At 42.8% G+C, this 26398-nt stretch overlaps 1 protein-coding gene across 1 annotated transcript; it reads left to right on the top strand.

The window, feature by feature from the left end:
- Positions 1-981: 981 nt before the first annotated feature.
- YY1 (YY1 transcription factor) lies at positions 982-26398 on the top strand. The gene is made up of 5 exons (XM_082484891.1): positions 982-1901; positions 11638-11800; positions 21349-21409; positions 23956-24114; positions 25209-26398. Exons 1-5 carry the CDS (start codon positions 1205-1207, stop codon positions 25389-25391), a joined length of 1263 nt encoding a protein of 420 aa, XP_082341017.1. The 5' UTR covers positions 982-1204; the 3' UTR covers positions 25392-26398.

Below are 26398 nucleotides of genomic sequence, written 5' to 3'. Positions count from 1 at the left end.
TTATTACTTATTTTAAACCCTGCTTCAGGGTAACCGAGTTCACGGACTCGGCCACCGGTGTGGGAGCCCCGGCGGCGCCCCGCCGGCCACAGCCCCGGCAGCACGCGCCCCCCGAACCGCGCAGCCCGCCTGCGCGCGACTTTGAGCCTCGGCCTGCGGGAAAGCACTGCGCGATACGCAATGGTGACCCCACCCCCCCAAAAAAAGACCCCCACCCCCACCTCCCCCCAAACCCCACCAATAAAAAGGAGGGGAAAGAAAAATCCCAAAGCACCGACGGCAGTTCAACTGTAAAATTCAAACAAGCCCGCCCTGCCGCCAGCCTCCCGAGGCTTCTCTGCCGACCGCGCAGCCCGAGCCCGTCGCTCCGCCCGGCCCGCGGCGGGACCCCGCCGCCGCCAGCACTCGGCGGCAGGGCAGGGCGGGGCAGGGCTGGGCCCCGGGGCGAGCTCACCCGGCTGGCAAACGCCCGGGACGCGCCCGTTGCTCCCGATCCGTGTTTTAGGCGCGGAGGCCCCGCGCCCGCTGACAGGCCGCGCGCCGACCGTTAACGGCCCGGCCGCTGCCGCGCCACCTACCGGTGGCTCAGGGAGCCGCCCCCGGCGACAGCGCGCGCGGCGAGGGCAGCGGCCCCCCCCGGCGGAGGGGAGGACAGAGCGCCGGGCCGGGGGCGGAGCTTTCGCGTGGGGAGGGGCGAGGAGGAAGGGGCGGGCTGGGTAGCGCAGTGGGGGGGTGAGAGGGGGTTACAGGACCGTGGTCCGATTGGCTGCTCAGCGCCCGGAGGCGCACTCCGCCGTCGCAGCGCTCTTTGATAGGCCGGCGGCAGTAAGTGGGGGTGGGCCGCTGCGGCACGGCGCGCCCCCGTAGGCTAGTCCGCTCGCCTGGGTGAGCCGTAGGGCGCGGCGGGCGGTGCGATTGGTCGGTTGGCGGCGGGGAGGTGGTGGGGGGGGCGGGTCCCGGCGGCAGCGGCCTCCCGGGGCTGGGGTCCGTCTCGGCGGCAGCAGCGGAAGTCTCGCGAGGGAGCGTAGCCGGGATTTGGCGGCTGGCTGCCTCCCTCCCTCTCGCTGGCTGCGAGGAGCTGGTGTTTGTGTGGAAGGGGGAGGAGGAGGAGAAGCGAGAGGAGCCCGAGCCCCACCATCCGCCGAGGGGAGCGGACCGGAGCCCCCTCGCCGCCCGCGGAGGTCCCCCCGTGCCTCGCCCCGCCATGGCCTCGGGAGACACCCTGTACATCGCCACGGACGGCTCGGAGATGCCGGCCGAGATCGTGGAGCTGCACGAGATCGAGGTGGAGACCATCCCGGTGGAGACCATCGAGACCACCGTGGTGGGCGGCGAGGAGGACGAGGAAGAGGAGGACGAGGACGAGTGCTGCGAGGAGTGCGGCCCGCACCACCCGCCCCATCACTACCACCACCACCAGCCCATGATCGCCCTGCAGCCACTGGTCTCGGACGGGGACCCTAGCGGGGCGGGCGGCGGCGCGGCCGGCGGCGGCGGGGGACAGCTCCATCTGCACCACCACCACCAGGAGGTGATCCTGGTGCAGACCCGCGAGGAGGTGGTAGGGGGAGATGACTCGGACGGACTGCGGGCCGACGACGGCTTCGAGGACCAGATCCTCATCCCGGTACCGGCCCCCGCCGGGGAGGACGAGTACATCGAGCAGACCCTGGTCACCGTGGCCGCCGCCGGCAGCAAGAGCGGAGGCGGCGGCTCCTCCTCGGCCGGCGGAGGAGGCCGCGTTAAGAAGGGCGGCAGCGGCAAGAAGAGCAGCAAGAAGAGTTACCTGAGCGGGGGAGGCGGCGGCGGGGCCGAGGGCGGCGGCGGCAGGAAATGGGAGCAGAAGCAGGTGCAGATCAAGACCCTAGAGGGGGAGTTCTCGGTCACCATGTGGGCCTCGGGTAAGTGCGCACCGGACCCCTCCCTCCCCGGGCCTCGGGCCCCGCCGGCGGCTGCCCGGCTCGGCTCGGACAGTTTTGTTTTGAAGGGAGGCCATGTTTTGATGTGTGTGATGGGCGCCGCCATGTTCATCGCCAGGGCAAGTATGGCGGCTCCCCCGAAAAGATGGCGGGGTCTGCGCTGCTGCCGCCGCTGCTCCTGCCCGGCTCCGGCGGGGGGAAGGAAAGATGGCGGCGGCCGCCAAGATGGCGGCGGCTGAGGGAGGGTGCGAGAGGGAGGGAGGCAGCGCGCGCTGCTGGCTCCAGGACTAGGCCGCAATGGCGTAGTTTCTGCAGCAGGGGGAGGCGGGGTGTGCGGGCGGGCACAGGGTGCGGGGCGAACCCAGCCCTCCTCGCTTCTCCCCCCCGTCCCCGCCCCGCCGCCGCCGCTGCCGCCGCCGCTCCCCGCCGCTCGTTCCACGCCTGCCCCTCGCCCTTCCCTCTCTCTCCCTCCCTCCCTCCCTCCCTCCTACCCCCCGGGCCGCCGCCGCCCTCTGTCCTCTTTCTCTCCCGTCTCCCGGCCCGCCGCCGCTGCTGCTGCCTTGCCGGCTCCCCGCCGGCCGCTCCGCTCTCTCCCGCCCCGCACCCGCGGCCCCATTGGGCCGCATTTTAATGCCGAACGCGGGCGGCGGCCCCGGATGAGGCGTGTGCTGCGGGCCGTGACCGTTATGTCGGGGGGGGGAAGGAGGGAGAAAGAACCGCCCGCCCCAGCGCCGCCCGCCCCGCCGGCTCTCCCTGGCCCGGGGACGGCCATCTCCCCCGAAATACCGTTTTACAGCTCGCCCGGTGGGGGTGGGCCCCGGGGCCGCCCGGCTCCGGCCCGCCGCGGTAGCCAGGCGGGGTGTGGGTGGGTCCTCTCCGCCCGGAGCCGGGGGAAGGGAGGGGGGGGCGGGAGGGGAAAGCACCTCTCGCCCCCCGCGGGGGTTCCTTTCGCCGGCCTCGGAGGGGGCGGCCACAGACAACCGGCCCTTCGGAGATGCCCTTATGAGGAGCCGGGGTCTGACAGCCGAGAGCCGTCCCGGGGAGCCGCGGGGAGGAAAGGAGCGATCTCTGGTTGGCGCTGGGAGACCGTTCCGCTTTTCCTCGGCGGGGCTTAGAGCTTTGAATCGGGGCTCTAAATAGGCGCAGGGAGTCCGTGTTTCCGTGTTGAGTGAGGTTGTATGTGTTTTTTGAGGACTTGGGTTTGTTGGTTTTTGGGGTTGTGTTGGGTGGGGTTTTTCTTGGTGGGTTTTTTTTTTTTTTTGGTGGGAGCGTCTCTTAAAAGGAATAAAATCTTGTGAAAGTATTTAGTGTCTGCGAGGCTTGGAATAAACCTGACATGCGCCTGCCCTTCTCACTTATTTCATCTGTCACGCTTTTCTGATCCTTTCCTTTAAAATCTTAGGGAGGAAGAGTCTGTTTAGTCAGCAGAAAAGTGTTACTGGTGGCACATTGGGTTTTTAATTTTTTCTTTTTTTTTAAATGTGTTTCTGGCAGCTGGGCTCTATAGTCAAAGTTCAGTGCTAAAGCTATGTAAGCGTGGGGAAAAAAACAGTCAAATAGTATCAGTTCATGTAATATTTAAATCAGTGTGTGGTCTTCGAATAGTAGGTCGTAATCTGTCTTGCATATCATAATTTTTGTGCTCTTGATTTTTTTTTTTTTAAAGAGTTTGGTAAGATAGAGATACTCTTTTAAGCTTCTGATGTTGTTTAAAGTGTTTGCTTTCTGTGATATTTGTGAATGACCAGTAGTTGTTAGAAAGGGCAGTGTTGTATTGGATGGCTGAATTCACTTGTCTGAAAAGATGAAAAGAATGGTGATGTTGATTTTTACTCTCTTTTTAAATATAGGCAATTACTTAGCAAGTTTGACAGAGTCTATGACACCTCTGGTATATCAGTTGACAGCCCGATGAGTCTCATCAAAGTTCTCTGCTTCTTGATGAACAGGAAAGAACTTTCATTTAAGAGTTTCCCAAATATTGTTTAGTAGAATGGGGTTCTATATGCTTCTGTGTATCATTGTATGAAACCTGAATAAATATTACAGGGTGGGGTGTTTTTTTCTTAGAATTGAGCATCCAAGCAAGAAAAAAGGTAATAGAAACTACTATAGTCTTTGGGTTTGTGGAAGCTACCTAAGATAGCTGAATGCAAGTGGGTGTATGACTCATGAGCTGGCAGGATACAGGACCTCGCTGAGATCAATTGACAATTTCTAGCATGCATTTGCACTCTGAAATTCAGAGTGCCTTATAGGATGCTTCCTTAGAGCTTCTGCATGCTGATTATTACTCGGCTGAAGTGAAGCGTGTGTATAATCAATACACTTGATTCTCTTCCTGCGTACACAACTTTTACATCAGGGTAGCCCTATTGATTTCAGTGGTTTTGTTCTTTATGAGCATGACCATGCAAGCTCGGTGGGAATGATATCCACTTGTAATTTACTGGAGGTTGAATTGCATTGCTACATTCAACTCAATTATATCCGTGATGCAGCATACCTATTCTGACTTGACTTCTAATGCCCCAAAAAGCCTCCCAAAAGCAAAATCACAAAATAAATAGGCAAAAGTATTAAAATTTGACCTCCCCTCCCTGTGTGCATGCACACACACCCCTTAGTTTCAAACAGCCTTTGGTAATATCCTGCTCAGTTAAGAGTGTTGTGAAGTTTTACTGAGCCTACGAGTTAGGCTTTTATGCCTCTTGCACAGCTTATTGTATGTTATAGAAATGGTCTGAAGTGGTCAAATGCTGAGGCTTCGTTCTCTGTTTTCTGCAATTTTAGAGGGGGAATCGTTGCCAGAAAAATTCCAAAAGAAGCAAAACTGGGGGGGGGGGGAACACCCCAAAACAGAACAAACCACTGGCTTGTGAAAGGGCAGCTGTACTAAAGTTTCCCTGCAGAATTAGGCATACTTCATGTTGAACAAAGATAGTAGTTTTGCCTCTGTATTTTGACATAATTAAAGACTTGCTTGCACACTGATGTAATTGACTGTTTGGCTTAAATGCTTAGCAAAAAGGTGATCGAAAGATGAATAGTAAATAAGGCTATGTATCAGGATAAAACAATGAGCCCTATATTGCTGTTCTTGGGTATTTGAATTGGGAACAAGGGCACTTTGCTCACCACAGTGTGGGAAGACAATGCGTATTAATTACTTGCTGCTGTTTTCTAGTGCTGCTGTATTAGCTTGTACATGGGTGGTACCAAATTTAGCCATAAATCTTTGTCCATAAATGAGTATAACAAGTCTAGTAGCACCTCTTGAAATGTGGAGAAATAATCTGTAAAATTTATAGCAATGTGATTAAAGGGGACTGCTCGATCCTTGTCTTGTTACGGGGTTACTTAGAAGTTGCAGTACTGTTGTTGGCAACGGTTTATACTTACCATAACTTCTCTTATCACCTTGGTATCTATGGTGATATCAAACTTGTGACCCATGATTACTTTAATTAAAGTGTTTGGTTTGAAACAGGAATGCTTTGTTCTAGTTCAGATTAGCTTTCCAGATCTTCAGAATGGAATTATTTGCCTTTCTTCATGTGTGAAAATGGGAACTGAACAAAGGCGTTCTATTTTCTGAAATGGTTGAAGAGGTGTATTTGGTGGATACTTCAGTTGCATTCTTGTAGCGTGTTTTCTCTATATTGTCATATATCTGTTACAATTATTTTCATTGGAGTATCCTGTAAGGGATTTAAAAAATTGTATATAGTTAATGGTGCTTTCCAAGTGAGACACCCCAATTTGTACTAGGAAAATTGTTTTTATGAAGTGGAATTTATATATGCCTTTGCTAGATTCAACTTGAATTCAGTCACTCTGACTGACTCCAGGTTGGGTACTCAGTAGTGATGGGGGAGAGGAAGGATGGTTAGAAATTATTTTGTCGGATTGCACTTGCAAACCTGATTCTTAGATGCAGGAGCATTTGGGAAGATGGTGCTGAAATGCTGGCTCGACCAAATGCTGGAATTTCAAGCAGCTGGGGTTTCATTTTGAGGGGGAGAAATGTATTAGTGTAACTGCATCTGCTTCTAGGTAATTACTCTTGACTCTGTCAAGCTTGCAAACCTGAAATAGGTGTTGGCTTCAACTATTTTTGTTATCTTAGTCTGCAAGCTATGGGCTGAAATAGCACAACCAAAATAAATATTGCCCACAAATGTTAAACTGCTCAAGTAGCCTATTCCTAGATTGGAAGGACAAAGATGCAGAAGTTAAGTGTATGGTTTGAACATGATTCTTGATAATTTAGGAAGCCTGTGCTGTGGACCCATATTAGGAAGCTCAAGGGGTTCATGTTGGGCTTCTAGAAGGGTCTTCAAAACCTCTTAAAAAAAAAAAAAAAACAAACAAAAAAAACCAAACAAACAAACAAAAAAAAACCAAAAAAAAACACAAAACTTTTAATGTCCTAAAAAATAGGAGGTTCTCATTTGACTTTATCAGACTGCAGGGGTGAGAAAAATAATTATCTGCGGTCTGACCAGTTGTCTTGCATAGTGTAAATGATAGACAAGTCATTTAGTTCAGCTGTGGGCCTGAATTAAGGATGTCCAAAATTCTTTGCGATGACAGATAGGTAATGAGCTTCTTATATGAAAATTTTTCATAATGGAGGCAGAAAGTGATTGTCAGGTTCCTTTAAAATATTAAGATGATAATCTGTTTCTGACTTTGATTAAGGCAATGGTATAGGCTTTTAGTATCTGTAAGCATTGAGTCTACCCTGACATTTTTGCCAGTGAACCTTAGAGAATAAGGCAGATATTTTCCTGCAGCTGTTTTAAATATCTCTTCAGTTTTGAAAGTGAAATACATGGATGTGCTTCATCACTTAAAATGTCTCAATTAAGTTGCCTCTTTGACCATCTTCAAACCAGAATCCTCTTACTTGCTATTGGATCCTTCCCTGAGAGGTCCATGTCACTTGTATGCTCATGATTTAGAAGGTCATAGTGCTTCGGCACAGTGTCTCACAAGTGTTGAAGTCAGATGATGACTATTGATATATGCAGTGTTTTTGTCAGTTCATGTCTCAGTGGTGTGAAATAAGAGATGGGTGACACAGGGAAAGAAGAACCTGTTCTCCATCTGTGTGCAAGGCACATCAGAGGGAAAGTAACCTAGCAGCCGATTAGGTTAAAAAATGACATACTGTGCAAATGGAATTTAACATTCAGAAGTGTCTGCTAAATAACTGTATTATTTAACAAGCTAATTATGGTTCTTTGCTTCCAAACATGACCAATGAGCTAATTTGCCTGAGGAGATTGCAATGTGGTAGCAATAACCAAGCTGTTACCACAGTGCCTTGGTACTGCACAGTTGCTGAATACGTCCTTTATCATGCAATTGCATTTCAGCTGTTCCTAAAAACAAATGTGTTTAACCGTGTGATCATAAAAGGAAAATGGAAGCTTAAGTGGTGTTCATCCTTTTAGTTGGTAAGCGGAATGTCTTTTAACCTTGGGGAGGAAGCTATAGGGTTAGGTTTCATTGCTTTGCTACCAAGTGTGCCTTCCGAGTTCCCTTTTGCACTCCTTATTTTCCACGGGGGAAAACTGATTGAATAAGGATGTGTCCTCCCTGCTCTGTAACAGAGGAGGAGGATGGCTCAGAGAAAAAGGGATATGGAAGTGGAGTATGATGGCTAAAATCAAGAACAACTGAGGCAGAAATACTGACACGGCTTTTTGGGTTGGGAGTTAAGGAGGTCATCTTATAAAGCTGGGGAGTTCCAGACATGTCAGCTGGAGCTAGCTACTGTTCTAGAAATGTATGAAATAATAGGGTTCTGAGGTAGATAGAATTTCTGTGCAACAGGACTGCAAGAGATGGAGAAAGTGTGGTAATAAGAGCAAAAGGTTATCATTAAAGTCTTGGGAAACAGATTCTACTGTGTTTTGTCATTGGTCTGTTGTATGGAATATGTGGTTACTAGTTTTATCCCAGTAATCTGGCTCCTTCCTACTTCAGTTGATACTTGGACTTAGTACTCTTAAAACTTCTGGTTATTTCACCAATAGAAATATGTTTTAAGTGGTAGTCAAAAAATATGGCTGGCTAAAATACTGAGCTTTCGCTATCTTAGAAAATGTGTGTTTGATATACTTTGAAGAGCAGAAGTGAATCCAGTTCAAGGTGTGTATTGCCTGTATATAGGGCACGAGAGAAGTGCAGATGGAAGGACGCTGAACATGAAGATTTGTTTGGGTATGTCCTAAACAGGTACATAGATCAACCCAATTCAGACTAAGTATCTATCTTAATGTTATTGGGCATAGAAGGATGTTGGGGGATATCTGTGGTGTCTAACAAATCAGTATTTTACAGTTTTATAAGATTAATATTGTACATAGCTATTGCAGCAACTGGTAGTGTATGTTTTTGTGACAATAAAGTGGTTAACTGATTGACATGCATTCACATCTTCGATATCTTTCAGAAGACAAGACTAAAATCGTGTTCTGAGTTGCTTACAGAAGGCTGCATTAGATCTATAAAAATAGTGCTAAATACACTGTGCAGCAGAGTGCCTTATATTTGAGTCTACTGTACTCTCAAGTGGTTTTAAGGGACAAAACAAAGCAGGTCAGATAGTGTATAGCTGTTAATTTCCTTTTCCTGACTGGCTCCATGACTCTGTCTGTATTTAGCTTGTATGGGTGGCATCCAGATTAGCTTGGCATGGGCATAAACTGCATGGAGTTACCATGCCTTATTTGTGCTGTAGTTCTCCAGAGGTGTCACTAGAATTCCACGGTTGTGTTCCTGTGTTTTGCTTTGCTTTGGATGCAGTGCGTTTGATTCTCTGATCCTTCAGGAGAGGAAAAGGGGGAAATAATTGGATGGCGTAGGCACCAGGACTTGCTTGAAGGCAGCAAACCTCAAGCAGGCAACTTGCCCTGTTTGCAGTGAGAGTGTCGGTTAACTTGTCAGCCTGAGTGAAAGTTTGCTTGGACTTTACCCTCCAGACTTTGAGCTGCTTAGTCCCGGTTAGTAGGGCATCACAAATAGACTTGTGATAAATTTGTGCATAGAGGACATTAGTAAAGTTCTTCCAGACTTCTTCTGAGGAAGTGTGTGGGAGTTTCTCTTTTTGTTTTGTTTTCTCAATGAGTTGATGAAGTCATAGGATGGTCTGTAACTATGATGGTCCGGATAATTAAAAGCTACTGAAGTCTGCTGCTACTTTTGAAAAAGTATGTAACTTTTGTTGTGAACCAGGTCTTCTTTCTTGAAGGATGTTAGCCTGATGTATTGCTTTCAGGTAAATGTTTTGTATTTTGTTGTTTTAGTCTGGTTTAGATCAGTTTTTTTAAAAGTGCAGTTATGTGCTGCTATAGAGATACTGGGTTTTGGTATAGGAAAATTTGGTTGTTTTTTTTTTTTTTCCACATAACTGTCAAGATATTATGGGATACTTTCTCTTATTTTCTCCTGTATCAAAGCAATATGTTCATGGCTTTTCATGTTTTACTCCAATATCCTGTGGAATTGATTTCTGTTGGCGGGCTTTGGGGAAGGCACTGAAGGCGACTTTCTTTCAGTTTGGCCCTCCAGTAACAAGAAAGCATTGTGGGAGCCGTTACGCTAGGGAAGGAAAGAAGAGCTTATGGAATGTATACAAAATTTCCCTATTGAGTCATGCATCTGATCTGAGGCAGGAAATGAAAACTTGTTTCTGTTATGAATGTCATCAAACAGTCAAACTGGAAGTCGTGGGTCGCTGTTGAAATAGCTACATTGAAAGCAGCTGATCTCATTCTAGTCTGCAGTGGGGAGAAGGCATTGCTTTTAGCTTTCCAGAAGTTCTGTGCTCTTCTGGGCTTCGTAATGTCTTTTCTGTGGGCACTGCTAAATATCTTTGCTCAAGTTCTCTTGGAAGAACAAATTGTTGCCAAATTGGAGGTTTATTGACTTGAATTTGTAACTCCCGCAGATGCTGTAAAACTTATATTATAATCCTTGCTTAAGGTAAATTCAGTTGCTTTCTTTGAAGCACTGATAAAGACTAAAAGGTAGTGTGGTGAATGGTAAACTAGATTAGAATAAAAAAAAAAAAGTCCAAATAGTCAGATTTGTAGTTTATTCTCCGTTTAATGCTGGAGATAGTATTTTCTTATTAACACACCTGTCTTTGCAGTGTTGGAGTCTGTTTTCCTCTTTCACCATGGAACCATATACATGAACTGCTATTTGATCTGGTAGATCAGATTAAACCCTAAACCAGCAGTAACATTTCTAGAAATAGCTCAGTGGCAAACATTAAAAGCAGGCATTACAAATTGAATATAAATTTGTCCTTAGTATATTTATTTTATTTGCATATGTCTTGTCCTCTCTTTCATAACCTAAGTAGTTACTGAGTAATGAACAATGTTATTTCCTGTGTTTCTGGTTGGGGGGGGGGGGTGGGCTCATTTGTTTTCTGCCTTATGTTTTTCTTTTTTTATTTTTGTTTTGTTTAAATTGAGGAAATGCTATTTCTGTCCTACCACTTTGTATTTCCATTTCTTAAACACCACCTGCAACATAAAATTTCCTGATATTTTTGTAAATACTTTGACTTTTCAAGCCCTTAGTATATAAAGTGACTTGCAAAATCTGCTCCTCATACACAGGGTAGAAGTAGTGTAGTGGCAATTTTATTAACATTTAGCTGAGTAGATGAAACCATATACATGTTTGTCCTAGGTGTACTGGAGGGTGGAAAGTAGGATCGGTGCTGGTGTGAGCACTGCACTGAGGAATATAGGTGGATGTGTCCCTTCTCTGTCATCTTTGTCTCTCTCTGGTTTCTGTTATAAAATAGCAAGAGGAGAGAGAAAACATTGTGTCTTGGCATATTCTAAGGTCGGAATGTGAGTAGACAGCAACAGCAGGTCTTCCACCTGATTTCACTGCAGTTCTTGAGCACAAATCCATAGGAGGAGCTCTAGAGCAGATAAAAGCAGTATCTTAACTGACATGTAGATGAAAGCTCTGAATTATCCCTATCTGCTGTTTACATAGTAGAGTGGGAAAGAGCTTAGGCTGGCCTCTGCCACGAAAGGAAAAACCCCCTTGGGAGGGAGACACAGTTTAGTTTTTTGCTTTCGTTCAGGCCTGTCTGCAAGTGTTGCAAAACTTAATTTTATGGGCAGGTGCTGAAGTCCATTAGCAGTTATTTTTAAATTTCTTGTCCCTACGTGACGCTTCTGTTGGAGGTCAAGGAAGTCTGAAGACTCTGAAGTAAAGATCAGTAGTCCTAACACCTCAGGGTAAGTATCTGCCATTCCTCTGGTAGGCTTACTTGGTTGCTGACTGCTGGAGAGATCCAGAGGGGGTATGGTGGAGGTTAGTCTTGAAGAGGTTAAGGGAATTAAATATTTAGGCATTATTTCAGGAAAAGTATCTTTCAAATGCAGCCAGCATTTGTAGGGCCGTTCAACTTATTTCTTTATTTGTTTAAGTAGATATGTGACTTCTGCTTTTTTTTTCTTGCCCACTGTGTTCTTTCTGCGTTCATGCTGTAACTGTGTGGATTTTTTTTTTTTTTTTTTTGCTCTTTACAATTACTGTAGAAATCTGGAAGTGCAGTGTATTTTTTTTAAAATGTCCAGCAATAGTGAATTTGTATTGAGATGCAGCCTAATAACTTACATGCTGGTTTGTTCTTTAGTATGTATTAAATTTGGTATTTTGTGTATTTCAGATGATAAAAAAGATATTGACCATGAAACAGTGGTGGAAGAGCAGATCATTGGAGAGAATTCTCCTCCAGATTACTCAGAGTACATGACAGGGAAGAAACTTCCTCCTGGTGGAATACCTGGCATTGACCTCTCAGACCCCAAACAACTGGCTGAATTTGCTAGGTAAGTAGGAAGAAAGGATCTTTAAACTAAAATGGTTTTCTTTTCATTGGTTTAGTTATGAAAGTGTTAGGCAAAATAAATGGTAGACTTAGTATGACTTATTGTTCGATTAAATAATCTTCTAAAACAAGGGACTTGATTCAGAACAGAGTAGCTGATACCATGTTAAAATGGGTTTTATATTCTTCAATGACTTCTGGTCTTTACATCTTGTTGGGTAAGACAGGACCTAAATACACTGATAGACTGCATCTTTGACATGATAGAATGTATCTTTGTTGTAGAGCAGCCTTAGATTCTTCAGCACCAAAGGATCTGATAAGTGAAATGCTGCATTTGGGTTGTCCAGTACCAGAAAGCTAGACTACAATATTTAGTTTGTAAAGCCACTTACTGTTCTTTTTTACTTACTTCTTAACCTGTAGGTCTTAAACTTCTTTTTAATGGAGTCATGTGTCTTGCACTTTCAAGTGCCACTGATAATTGCAGTTTCACAATTGGTAACTATACCGCCTGGATTTTCCTCTAGTGAATCAGAATTAGAGCTCGTTTACATATCAATACGTTGACCTCAGTTACAAGTTGACTTTTACTTTCAAATAGAGGTGAAGTGCCGGGGGGGGGGGGGGGGGGGGGGGGGGGGGGAAGTACTGAAAGTGTCATGTGTCTTCCCCCCCCCCCCCCCCCCGCCGAGCCCCTGGCTCTGCTGCCGAGTGCTCAGGGCGGCCGGTGTCCACCAGAGGGCAACCGTGAGGTCACCGGAGAAGTCTGCTTGGGCACCTCTAAGCTGTGACACGAGGGTTGCCTTTGCAAGGTTTATTTGGTCCCCTTCTGTGTGTGCATGTGGTTGTAATTACCAAAGGCATACTCCTCCACTCAGTGCATGGGCAGCCTTAATGCTGGTGTCTCCAAATATTTGAACACAACTTTCATCTTCCTGCAGCTGCTGTAATCAGTTTTTCTCATGTCAAAATCAAAATGTATGTATGAAGCTACAACCATTTTCATTATTTTCATAATTTTTCAGTTACCAGCTGGCTGTTCTTCAGAGTTCTAGTGCACAATTCTGACACTTAGAGCAGGTGGATGGTCAGATGTTGTTACTCTTAATTCCTGGGTCAGCTAGTAGAGGGAGTAGTGTGCTGCCACTTTTTGGTGTTTTTCTTCCTTTTTTTTTTTTCCTCTCTATCGACTGGGTTTTTCAGCTGGCTGCTAGATGTTGAGACAAGTTCTGGTCTGGCTTCTTGATTAGGTAGATCTCGGTGCCCAGTGTGTGCATCTACTCGTTTCACCTTTTTGATCTTGCTGCTTTTTACAAGCTTTTTATGTTAGTTCGGTTACTGTGTTTGTGTTGGAGGATTGCCAGCACAGCCTCATCCCACAGTTATTTTCAATAAAACTATTGAACTGGATTTTGAAGGCTCCTGGTAAGATAGTTTTGCAGGGCTTGCTCACTGCTTTAGGCTATCAGATCTGGAAATGTATAAAAACACATCACGAAGATCTAAAACCAGGGTTTTATCTAAAGTGGTGGGTGGTTCTAGCTATTGATACTGTTGTTACTTGTTTCACTATTGTTGACAAAATGATTGTGTTTTCCTCTGAGACCTGCTGGAAGGTTAATACAATTTTTTGTGAAAGCAAATATTTAAGTGGTAGTCTGAGTGTACATTGCTTTCTAATCCTAAAAGGTTACTTACACGTTTCTGCTCATCATATGCTTAGAATGGTATTCTCAGTTATTTTAAAACATGCTGAAACCTTTGGTTCTATTAAACATTTAATTGCTGAATAGCTATCTTTTGTTAGGAAGCTTAAATAGTTTCTCATAGGGTATTCTCTGCAAATACTGGATGTTTTTCTCCAGATTGGTTTGAATACTTGAAATGATTGCCAGGATTTGGGCTTCTTGAAATTACCAGATTGCTTCTATCAGATCTGTCTGCATATTTCTTAATATTGTAAAATGTGCTGCATCTTTGGGTTTTATTAGTTTTCTGTTGCAAAAACAGTGGCAGCTGGCAGCAATTTAAAATTGCCACTTTTTTCATTCATGGTAGAATGTTCTGGGATGTTCTAGAGCTGGCATTTGTAGCAGATGATGGAAAGAGTTCTATGTGTACAGCAGATAAATTGTAATCCACTTCAGCCATAAGACAAATATATAGTGGTAGAGTAAGCAACCTGGGGGGGACACATCACCTTTACCAGTATCACCAAGTTGCCCAAAACCTATGAAGAACTTTCTGAAAGGAAAACCTGTGTATAGCTGAGGCTGAAGGCTATGGTTGTATTATAATTTGATTTTTGCTTGTTAAGCAAAACTCTTGCAGTGAAGCATTTTGAAGGGACTCCTTTTAGCTAATAACATGAATTCAAGCATTGATATGTACAAACCTATTTTTATACTGATCAGTTGTCTTGTTGATGTAGATAGCTGTGTGCAGTATCACTGGAAACCTTGCATGGCAAACTGGAAGAAAAAAAAAAACGAGTTTACATGTACTGGAATTGTGTTTGGAGGTCCTAGGAATACAATTGTTCGTGTGTTTATTTAGTGTAAAGTGAAAGTTTCAAGCACTGCTTGTTGCTTTATGATTCAGAATTTTGAAATTCTCAGTAGCTGTATTCTGAAATCTTTGAGCAGCAAGTGAAGTTGAAACTTACTTTTAAACTTATTAAGTAGCTTCACGTGCTGTGAGTAACGTTTTGAATAACAAATTTGTATTTTGATGACTTGAAAAAGAATTGTGCACATTCTGCATATCAGGAAGTGTGAACTGGCTAGTAAAATTGTATGCTAAATGTATTTTGTGCATTTGTGAGCAAGCTATTTTGGGTTGCTTTCCTGTTTTCATTAAGGTAGTTGGAAGAATCTCACGATATATTTGTAGAAATTAGCTACTCAGAACCAGACTAGACTCACTGTTTATAACCATACAACTTATTTTGATTGAGACATTTGCATTGATTCTTGGGAATAAAGTTCTGAGGTTAAGTTTAAATGGGCAAAGCTTGAGTTCTAGTGATAGGAGATTTCAGGCAAGGTTCTGGAGTTCTGATCATGGTCTGGTTAGTGAGAGGTAAGGCAGGGGTGGACTTGATGCTTGAAGTCCTCTGTAGCTCTGCAGCCCTTAAAAAAACAAAAGAAAAAAGAAACCACTCCTCCCCCCAAAAAAAAACCCCAAACTTAAATCTGTTGTAATTCAGCATCTGCAATGGACACCACTGCTGCTCAGCAGCTAGGTGGCACTAGGAGAGCGAGCAGTTACACTGCCTCTTCTGATACAATGGTCTTTTGCAGCTTTTTTTAGTGCATTTGTCATTGAGTCATGTAGCAGGAATCCGGATCCTTTAACTGGAACTCTTATAGCTTTTCTTGGAAAGGCTTTTATACATTCTAAAACTATTGAAAACAACGTGAATAAACAAGCTGTGTGAGAACACTGAGATGTGTTCAGCAATGCATAGACAAAGGACCGTAAATTATACCTGGTTGGGCAATTTATCACCTTTTACAAATTATTTTGCTCTGTTGTAGGGCCCATGCATTTTCTCTAGTATGCTTTAAAAATGCAATAAAAAGGAAAAAAAAAATGTGGATTTCTCTTAGGCAATGATATCAGAACATGAAACGTTAGTTGTGAATGATCTGTTCAGAAAGAAAAAAAACCTAATAAGTTACCACATTCCCATTTGATACCTTTGACTGGGACGCTGGAAATCCCTTCAAGTGAAATAAAATGTTTTCTCTAAATTGATGACAAATAATTTTGTAGTTAGCTGTGAAGAAGTCATAACTGCTTAGGAAGTAGCAGACATATTTCTAATTGGCGCATATGGCGCATTCCCTGAAACGAAGCCACTAAAAGGGATATCCCTGATTGTCCTCTCTCTCCTTCATACCCTCCGGACAGATACATGATTGAGCTGACTGAAGACAGCAGAAACAGATATCGGTAAAACTAATAAAAAGAGGGAATTATGCTATAGGTGGGAAATTGTTACAGTAATGGGTCCTAGTGGTAAAAACTCCATGGCTTTTTCTTCTATTATCTTAGTACCTTTACTGAAGGAGAGCTCTTGTGAGGACTGCCCTTCCTTTCTATCCACTTTCAAAAATGGATAGAAAACAAAGGAGAGGAAATTGCATTAGAGTTTGAAATTGGACACCCTTCTTAGAAGTGACAAAGCATTCTGGTCACCTAGATTTATGACTTAGGCCTCTTTATGAGGTATATGCTTTTGTACTGTTTTTGTTCTTGTTATAGAGAAGCTTAAAGGGCAGTAAATTGGCAATCGCTTTACCCAAAGTGGTGTTCTGGGGGAGGGGAAATCTCTTGCCCTGTGCCACACTGAAAAGGTCACTCTCACGGTTTAAACATATGATATTCTTCAAAACTAGAACAAACCTTGTAATTATTTTTGCCAGAATCTTGGAGTGACAGAGAACTTTTTCTTTTTTATGACATTTTCCAACCTAGCTGTGAATGAAGCATGGTAAGACACTGGCTGAGGTCTTTGGTTGTAGATAGATTCCTAGGACACCATTGCACCACTCCCCTTTTGTATATTTATCCAAAAGCCAGTCTAGCCAGTTTCAGGAGTTTTCGGCACAAAGGAATTACTGCAGCAGCGTAGGGCCATGACATTCAAGTTATTTCCGCCTCAGCTGGGCAGTACAAGGAGAGCAGCAGGAGGAAACAGATCAGAAGTGGTGGTGACACTGCTGATAGAGAATAATTTCCTCCTCTTTTAACTATTCTTAGGGATGTGGTCATTGGCACAGGTGAATAATATCACTGCTGGTTGTCAGAGACCTCTAGGATGTGTTGGAGGAGTTGCCCGAGAGAGAGTAATGCTGTTTAGGTTAGGCGTATGTATAGTGGCAGAAGAAAGGATGTGAGAACACAGAAGTGCAACAGAGGCAAAAAACTGAAATGGGCAGAATGAAGATGAAATTCTGTACTGTTACTTGCTTTTTGACTTGTGGATTTCCATTATTCCTAGCCTGAACACCATTTCTGTGGCTATCTACAAGGCAATAACAGGTTGTAAAGGTTGACAGAGGTTTGGGGTGGGAACTGGTTCCATCAAGGTACAGTTGTTCAGTTCAGCTGGGTAGATGAAAGGATGTCGTTAGCTGTTACTTTCTGATATTGCACAGTGACTGAGTTCCTTGCTTTATTTTGAGGATAGGTTTAATACCTGTGATTTCACTCAGTCGTCTTTATACATGGATAAGATGGTGTGCTTTTATGGAGCTCATTCTGAAGCTATTGGGTTGCAAACCTTTCTGGTCTATCTGTTGTCCCCTATTCCCCCCCCCCCCCCCCCCCCCAATACAAGTTAACAGACTTAGCCTTTAATCACAGTGTCCCAGTGCCTTGATCCAAAAGGTGTGCTTGCTAGTTTTTCTCAGTTAGCTAGTCTGCAGTTGCTACTCCTAGGCATGCCCCATCTTCAGAAATGAAAGTTCTGGTCTTGCCATGTAAATTGACTTTCTGCAAAGGCAGCCATTTCAAAAGGTCCACCCAGGTATTAACATATGTGTCTGTAGTTGTTTTAAATACTGGTATGTGTTAGAGATCTGTTTTTGATTAATGTTTCAGGCTAAGAAAACTTGGACGGAGCTGGTAGAGATGCTCTACTGGGTGGGAGCCAAAAGTCTTAACCACCAGCAAGAGCTACCTGCAACAGTGTAATTAAGATCAACAGCCCAGGTTCTAGTCTGGTCTCCTTTTGCAGAAAGTTAATTTTAAAAGTAAGACCAAAATCTTTTTTCTAATACATTTGAATATGTAAGTCTTTAAATTCTTCTTTGAGTGATTGTCTATATGGATTCTACAGCCTTGTGAGCAAGATGACATTTTTTTGACAAAACGATCTGTCATAGCTGTGCCTGTGGTGTACATGCTTTCGTGCATCCGAGTGTACGAAGGGTCAAGCAGCTTCTTGCTGCCTGTGGCACTGAGATGTAACCTGGACTCCGTTCGCCACCTCATCCTGTTGAAGTGTCTGCTTCTGTTTTCTTGAATAGCTTGGTTGCCTGTGGAACCCTGTGCTTATACACAGTCTTGTTCAATATTTTAAGCTTAAGCTGCCCACTTTCCATACTTCCAGGAGAAATGAAAAGATTTAAAATCTGCCCCTAGTTTTAGCTAATAAGCTAAAACTTGTTACAATTTTGTAGTTACTAGGGACTAAATGTTTTTACGTTCAAACATATTGCTGGGCTGATGCTCCTCACTTCAGAAATAAAGCTTGACAATTAAAAAGTCAGCTTATTCCAGAATGGACACTGATAATGTTACGTGCCTGCTCAGACACTGAACTGAAAAATGTAATGTGTATGTTGAAGTTCCCATCTGTCCCATGTCTGACCATCCAGTTCAGCTGCAGTTGGTTCCTCAAGCTTCCTGACTACACTGATCTAGAAGCTTCCTGTCTACACTGGCCAGGGTATTTTCCTTCTCACTGTACTTCAGCAGCCTGTTACAGATGACACTGTAGTGGCATTTCTTTCTCAAAGATTGACTTAATACCAGAGGCAATATGCAAGAGTTACGAGTAGGATTTAACACAATGATCAGTGGGGTCTTGCACCAAGTATTGTTAAAAAAAAAAAAAGGCAAAAAAAAAAAAAGCAGACACTGCCCACTCTTTACCACATCTCTTGTTAGTGATTCCTTTTCTGTCTAGCCTCTCCCTTTACAGGTCGTCAATTAAGACTTCAGAACAATAAGTGGTTTTATTCATTCTGATGGTGCCGAGGACACAGAACTTGGGCCTAAGCGTTTTTTTGCTTTGTTTTTTTGGGGCTGGAGGAATGACTCAGCCAACATTTAACAAGTTGATAGAGTTAGAAGTAAAGGAGGTGGTTTTGGCACCAGCTTTGTCCCCTAAGGGTGTGTGTTCTCTAATGGCATTAAACCGTGGCACTTTGTTCTCCCTGTCCTGTCTTGTCAAAAAATTATTGTGTGTGTCCATTTTGGCATAACAGATGCTTGTTTCTGTGCTTTTTCCTTTTGTAAAAATTGTGGGGACATAATAACAAGAATCTCATGCAAAGGGTAGTTGAAAGCTTTCTGTGGAGGGAAGACAGCTTGTGTGTGTGTGTATAGCCTCAGTACCTGCAGTACTGTCAGTCTAGAACGTCGCTGGAGAGTGTAGTCAGTCGGTCAGTTAATCCCAATCACTTGTTTGGATTTAGGTATTTAATACTTTGCTCAAAGAGGCTGCATAAACTAAACACAGCACAATCATTCTGTCTCCCAGTTGGATTGTATAAATTAAATTTAACCAATAAGGTCATCTAAGTTGGTCTGTAATCTTGGAAAAAGAAAAGTTATCAGGAAGATAAAATAACAAAGAGGCTGATCTACAGGAACAGATACAGTTTAATGTGTTCAAGGTGTTTCTGCCCTTAAACTAGTAGAATATTTAGGTATGCTGCTGGCGATGGTGCAAGAGGAGCTTTGTCAAGACAAATACCTTACACCTGTGTTATAGGAGCTGTTAGTGTCTGTAAATAAGAGGATTGTTGGATATGATACTCTCCAGCTTCCATATTTTTGTCACATCTGTATCTTTAACTGTGCAGGAGACTGCAGTGTTCTTCAGTTGGCACCGTACATATTCAGTGTAGTCTGGAGATGCTGAGCCAGCAAGAGTTTCCTAAGCGTCCACTCAAAGAAAAGAACAAATGCAGCCTGTAAATCCTTGGGTTTTAATGTTGTGCCTGTGAAGTGGCTAACTGTCAAGTGTTTTAGTCCCTACGTGATCACTTGAGCTGTGTTACATCTGCAATACTGAGACGAGTCAGATTGTTTGAGGGGCAAATGATAGCCCACAGAGCCATAGGAGACTTCTCCATCACATATGACTCTAGTGGCAGTTGTAAGGACATTTTCCTGGATTCAGGACTTCTTGGGGATGTTTTTCACTGCTCTTGCCTTAATTCAACCTCACAAAGCCTTCCGGTGCTGTCCTCTCTCATCTGTCCACATGAAGGCAGCAGTGAAACAGCAAATTCCAGCCATATGCATAGGAATGTGACAGTACCACAGGAGACTGGACCCTGCCTGCAAAGAAACAAATGCTTATGTGGTAGAATTGGAGGGATTTTAGCTTATTTTCCCTACAGCTCTTGGGAATTGTTTTGAATGTTTAGAAGTTGCTGTTTAGCCACTCTCAGATCAATTGTTAAAAATGCATGTAAAAAAGCACATGTGTGTACTACCTGGAAATATCTTCCCCAAACCCTGTTCTTCCACATCTGTTTGCAGGAACTGAACTCATGGGGATTAAAACTGTCTTGGATAGCAACAGACTCCTCTCCTTCTTAATGTTAAGAATAGTGATTCTGATAATTCTAATTCTTTTGTTAAATTCAAGCCACCCATATCTGTTTCATAGAGACTAGAGAGTACACCAGAAAACCTTTTGCTTAACTTAAAGGTGATATGTAGCTACCTTGTCATGCAGAACTATCTTGTACTGTATTACCAGGAAAAATTTATTCAGGAACTCACATAAACCAGCTAGCTCCCCTTCTACAGCAAGGTTTTGGAATGTGCAAAATCTCATTACTTATCTAAGTGAATCTCCAGCTGTATGAGGTGCACTTATTTATGCCTACCTACCTCTACCGTAAGGTGAAGGAAAGCCATTTCTTTTTTATTTTTTGAAGACAGCACTACAAGTTTGAGAAATAAAGATAGGTGAAAGTGCAGTGCATTTCCCTGGAACAGCTTCCACACAGCAGACTCTTCTCTGGCATTCAGACAAGTGGTTGTTATGGCAGGCCTGTTCTAACATTGTTTTCTACAGGGAGCCTCATTGTATTTGAAACACCTAGCGCATGCAAGCAATAGTTTGCTGGGCTCCTTATGTAGTCAGTGGAGACTAATTGTGCCCATAAAGTAGTGGTGAAGATCCCTATCAGCTACCGAGAGTAAACAGACGATTGCTTGTCAGTTGCCAAGAGTGGAATCCATGTGTACAGTAGCTTAAATTAAGAATAATTGCAGTTTTTATGTTTATAATGGATGTCTACATTGCCTAAGTAGATTCTATAAGTTGCCTGCCTTCCCTGCTTCTGTAGAGTCTTCTGAAGTCTTGTGTGGTGAAAATACTGAAGAATGATTGAGGCTACTCTGTCCTTCGTGTCCTGGTGCAGGGATGGAGAGAAAATGAAGATAAACAGGCCGCATGGGTACTGGCACAAGAAAAAAGGAGTTTTCAAACAAAACCTCCTAATTACAGTTAGAGGGTTTTTCTGACTTATACTATTTCTGTATATTCAAAGAACTAGGAAGGTAGTATTAAATGTCTTATTCTGTACTTGAGAGGTCCTTCTGGGAAAGGTGAACTTTACAAATGCCAAATTGTACTGTTAATGTTATTATAAAGGTTTTAAAAATATTAAACTGGGTACTACTCGTGCATGTAATACTATCAAGTAAAGTGCATTGTGCAGGCAGTTAGGGGAGAAGAGCTGTCTACTAATGTTTTTCTACTAATGTGTTGGTTTTTTTATCTTTAAGAATGAAACCAAGAAAAATTAAAGAAGATGATGCTCCACGAACGATAGCTTGTCCTCACAAAGTAAGTGAAGTGCTCAGCTTCTGAGTAGGTAGTAATTTCTAGACCAGAATTTTGTATTGATGTTTTTCTCTTGAGAATGAATAACTAAAATATCTTAGTGTTAATGGACTACACTCAGTTAACTGTATTTTAGTTATCGTTCTTTAGAGGCTTCCTTGAAAACCTTTCGCTGAATAATATATTATTCCCATTCCTTGTCTTAAGGTTAGTGCATCCCTAATCTTCTGGTAACCGTGATGCACAGTCCCTAACATGCTGGTTTTACTGTTGTGATTTCCTGCCACCCAAGAATACATACTTGAAAGAATGTTCTGAGAGCTGTTCAAAGTACGTTCCTAAGATCTATATATCCTCTGCTTGGAAACTGTGACAGATTTGGAGTCTAGATCAGGAATCAGCAATTTATGGTGCAGATACCAAAGTCAGCATTATTGGAAGACTGAATTACATTCCACAGAACTGGAAGGTGCATCATCACAGAGAGAGAGAGAGAGAGAGAGAGAGAGAGAGAGAGAGGCATCTTGGAGATATGATTCTGATCCACTGGTAGCAGGGAAGCCTCTGTCTTGAATAAATGTTGCCAGTCACCTAGATTGGTAGCATCTGGCTTTACTGCATTATCCAGCTTATGCAGAGCTCCTGTTAGCTGACTTAGTCTGTAATGAAAAAAGACAAATACAATCTTGCTGGCTTCTGGTCTAGATAGGTGTGAGCCTAAGCAAATAGCCAGGGCAGATAGCTAGCTCTCACCATTAGAGAGCATAAATAGAAGGCTTCTTTCTGACAGCCATAGTCTGAGGAATGTGCTGGATTCATCTTTGTGCTTTTATTGATTTCCAGTTCTTCACGTTCTACAAGGTCATGTTTTTATTGTAGTATAGTATGTGGAGACACAGGAACAGTTACTCCTTACAATACCGAGGCATGCTGCCTTCATTTCTTTGATTTACTTTTTCATAGCCTCAACTTCATCTGAACAGGGGAAAAAAAGAATATTCTGTCCTTCCATTTTCTCTCTTCTAGTGTTTCTAGGCTTTGTGCATTTATGACTTCAGTTCAGGAAAGAAAAATATTTTATTTTAGAAGATGTAACTGCTTCCCTCGGGCAAGCAGGGGCTTTGAAATAAATGCAAAACACATTGATGGTATGTTTATTTTGGTGCGGCTTTGCCCCACCCAGTGCTGTTGTGTGCAGTGAATGGTGGCACAACACTTCGTAAATCAGCCAGAGAAATTCTAGTGCTTGAAGAGAGAACTCTTCCTGGAAGTGTCATTTCTGCATTTTTAAGAAATAAGGCATATTTACATGTGGCTATTAGTTGGGGGGGGGGAAGTAATTTCCAAAGAGGAAGCCTGTGGAATCGTAAGATTTAGAAGTTGAATGTTCCTTTAGGTTTTCTTGTCAAATTTTATGCCTCATAACAGAATGATGTTGGTAGACTAGTTTTATGTAAGTTTAAACAGCATCACTTGGAGTACAGATAGAATTTACAGTTGTTAATAGGATTTTATGAGGAATTTTGAACCTTGAGGAAGAACATTTGTAAAACATATGGTAGATGTGCATTGATTGTTGCTAAAAGGTGGGGAAAAAAGGTATAGAGAGATTAAGTAAAGAGAGCCCCAGGTCGCTGCTGCCTTAAGTGTACTTTGGAATCAAAAGTAGTATTCCTTCGTGGATGCAGCATGAACTCCAGATTAAGGCTTCTGATGCTGTACCAGAGTTAATGAGTTTTGCTTTGGGTTGTATTGGCACTAACTCAGAGGTTCTCCATCTCTACCTTATTCTGTTGCCCAGTATCACTTTATAGGTTTAAACTGTAGAAGCAGTGGCAATCTCATTATATTTTAAGGTGGTAGTGATCAGTCTGCTGCTGCCAGTTTGGACAAGGTAGTTTCTGTAAGTTGTTACATGCAGGAAACCCTTTTGGTCCATTTCTTCTCAGGAGTGAGAAGGAAGAGCACAGAATGTTGGGAGGTGGAGTGGTGCATGTACAAATTGGTACTAATCTGTGGTATACTAGAGACTATATAATATATTGTACTCAGAATATGGCACACTGAGGAACATACCGTAGGTATCCATGAATTATCATTCTGTCTTTTGTGTATGTTTGTTTTTTGTCGGTGGTGGTGTGTTTTTTTTTTTTGTTTTTTTTTTTTTTCTCTGAAACTGTAGTGCTTTTGTTTGGTTTATTCATTTGCTTTTATCAGAACTGCATCTTCTCCATGGTACTGTCCTGTTATTCATTTGACTACATGTGGTTCATAATACTAAGTGAGGACAGGGTTTTGAGGTTTTCTGTTTGGGATTGTTTTTTGGGGGGGGGGGGGGGGGGGGATGGTTGTCAGCTTTTCAAATTATTGGTTTTCTTGGTATTGCCTTTTTTTCTAAAAATAAATGTAAGGGGTCTCCTTTTCAGGGCCAACTTTTAAGAAAGTATTCAGGATATGAAAGCATTTTAAATGCTTGTACTGTAGCAGATAAAGCCTTGTTTATCAGAACTAGCTTGTCTACTAATTGAGTTTCACTGTTCTTTTTTAAGGGCTGCACAAAGATGTTCAGGGACAACTCTGCCATGAGGAAGCATCTGCACACTCATGGCCCTCGAGTACACGTATGTGCAGAATGTGGCAAGGCCTTTGTGGAGAGCTCAAAATTAAAGCGACATCAGCTAGTTCATACCGGAGAGAAACCCTTTCAGGTATTGTTAACCTCCAGACATAAGTACCACAATTTATTTGGTAAACGTGTAGACTGTAACTGTAACCCAGCTTCCATATGACTTCAGGGATACTATGTTGTTTTCCAAAATCAGATGAGCCACTGAATGATCACCTTAAAAATTGGAAGTCCCCTTAACTAGGCTGTCGTGTAACTATTTCTGTGGGCTTTTGTTAGAAATTGGCAAACTGTATGTACATGGGAGATATCTTCCAAAATATGACGTAAAGTTAACCACTTTAAAAATGAAGTCTGCGGCTACTACTGAGTGAGGAAAATGTCTCGTTCTCCTCATTATCTTTTCAACTTGGCACTTGTGGACAACTGAGACTGGGGGCTGTTTGCTCAGTTGACTCATGAGACTTAATTTTCAGTAGCGAGTATTAATCAGTTTTCAGCAAAATGATGGTAGTCACTGAATCTCTTTCTGTTCATATCAAGTCACGTGAGCTTCTGCCACCACAGGTCCCCTGCCTACTTCCTATGATACCCCTTATAAATCTTCTTTGCAGGTATTCAGTCTTGAGCATATCTCTGTTCTCCAGTACATGTTTAAGATACATATTTTCTGTTGACTTTTTAAAAATAAATCATTTCAGAAACTTGATTTACAGTCCTTAGGCATTCACTTAGATGTGTATAAATATGTGTGGTAAATATAAGTATTTACTGCTAAACATGTTGCCCCTTTCGTATTCCAAGCCCATCTTAAAAGTAAAGCTGGTAAAATGAGCAAATTGTCACTGAAAGCAGGGAAATTCTGACCTGAAACATTGCTTCTGTTTTCAAGTACAGCATGGCAAAATACTGGTTTAGATGCAGAGAAAGGTGTTTTTAGTGAAAGCATTTGCTTGCAAGCTGGAAGTTATTTTCCCTCTTAGCAAATAGATACACTACTGTGGTAAAACAACGTGAAGTATTTAGGTGATGTCCACAGCTTCACCTGTAATAATCTTCAGCATCTAGCTTCATGTTTGTGTAGGGTGGTGATTTAAAGAGGAATATTGTTTTAATCAATGATTGAAATGACTACTATTTTGTTAGCTAATGGAGCATGTCTTTTCCTTTCAACAGTGTACATTTGAAGGATGTGGAAAGCGTTTTTCACTGGACTTCAATTTACGCACACATGTGCGAATTCATACTGGCGACAGGCCCTATGTTTGCCCATTTGACGGCTGCAATAAGAAGTTTGCGCAATCAACTAACCTGAAATCTCACATCTTAACACACGCTAAGGCCAAAAACAACCAGTGAAAGTTGGAAGAGAAAGTTCTCGAACTCAAAGCATCTTACAGGAGTATGAATCGGAAATAAATACGCCTCCCCTTTGTATATTGTTTCTAGGAAAGAATTTTAAAAAAAGAACCCTACAAACCTAAAGGACGTGTTTTGATAAGTAGTAAATAAAAAGCAAAAAAAAAACGCAAAAAAAACTTTAAGGTGACGTTGCTAAGATGCTCTACCTTGCTCTGTAATCCCGTTTCAAGAACACGGTGTTTTGTAAAGTGTGGCCCCAACCGGAGGGGTCAGTTCATGAACTTGCATCAAAAAAAGACGATTCTTTATACAACAGTGCTAAAATTGGACTTCTTTTCACATTCTTATAAATATGAAGCTCACCTGTTGCTTACAATTTTTTTAATTTTGTATTCCAAGTGTGCATATTGTACACTTTTTGGGGATATGCGTAGTAATGCTATGTGTGATTTTTCTGGAGGTTGATAACTTTGCTTGCGGTAGATTTTCTTTAAAAGAATGGGCAGTTACATGCATACTTCAAAAGTATTTTCCTGTAAAGAAAAAAAAGTTATATAGGTTTTGTTTGCTATCTTAATTTTGGTTGTATTCTTTGATGTTAACACATTTTGTATAATTGTATCGTATAGCTGTAATGAAATCATGTAGTATCAAATATTAGATGTGATTTAATAGTGTTAATCAATTTAAACCCATTTTAGTCACTTTTTTTGGGAGAAATACTGCCAGATGCTGATGTTCAGTGTAATTTCTTTGCCTGTTCAGTTACGGAAAGTGGTGCTCAGTTGTAGAATGTATTGTACAGGCACTGACCTTTTATTAACACCTGATAATATGTACATCCCATGTAATAGAAAGGGCAACAATAAAACAGTGGTCCTAAAGAAAGAATATGGCAGAAAATTATCTGTAAGCACAGTCTATTTTCTTTTGTTGTCCAGAGCAATCCTAGTTCCTCTTGACCTCCCAGAAATTGGAAGCTAAATAAACTCAAGTTTCCTTTA

The sequence above is a fragment of the Vanellus vanellus genome, assembly GCF_965231255.1.
Source record: "Vanellus vanellus genome assembly, chromosome: 6".
Lineage (NCBI taxonomy): Eukaryota > Metazoa > Chordata > Aves > Charadriiformes > Charadriidae > Vanellus > Vanellus vanellus.
This window is presented reverse-complemented; position numbering and strand designations above follow the sequence as displayed.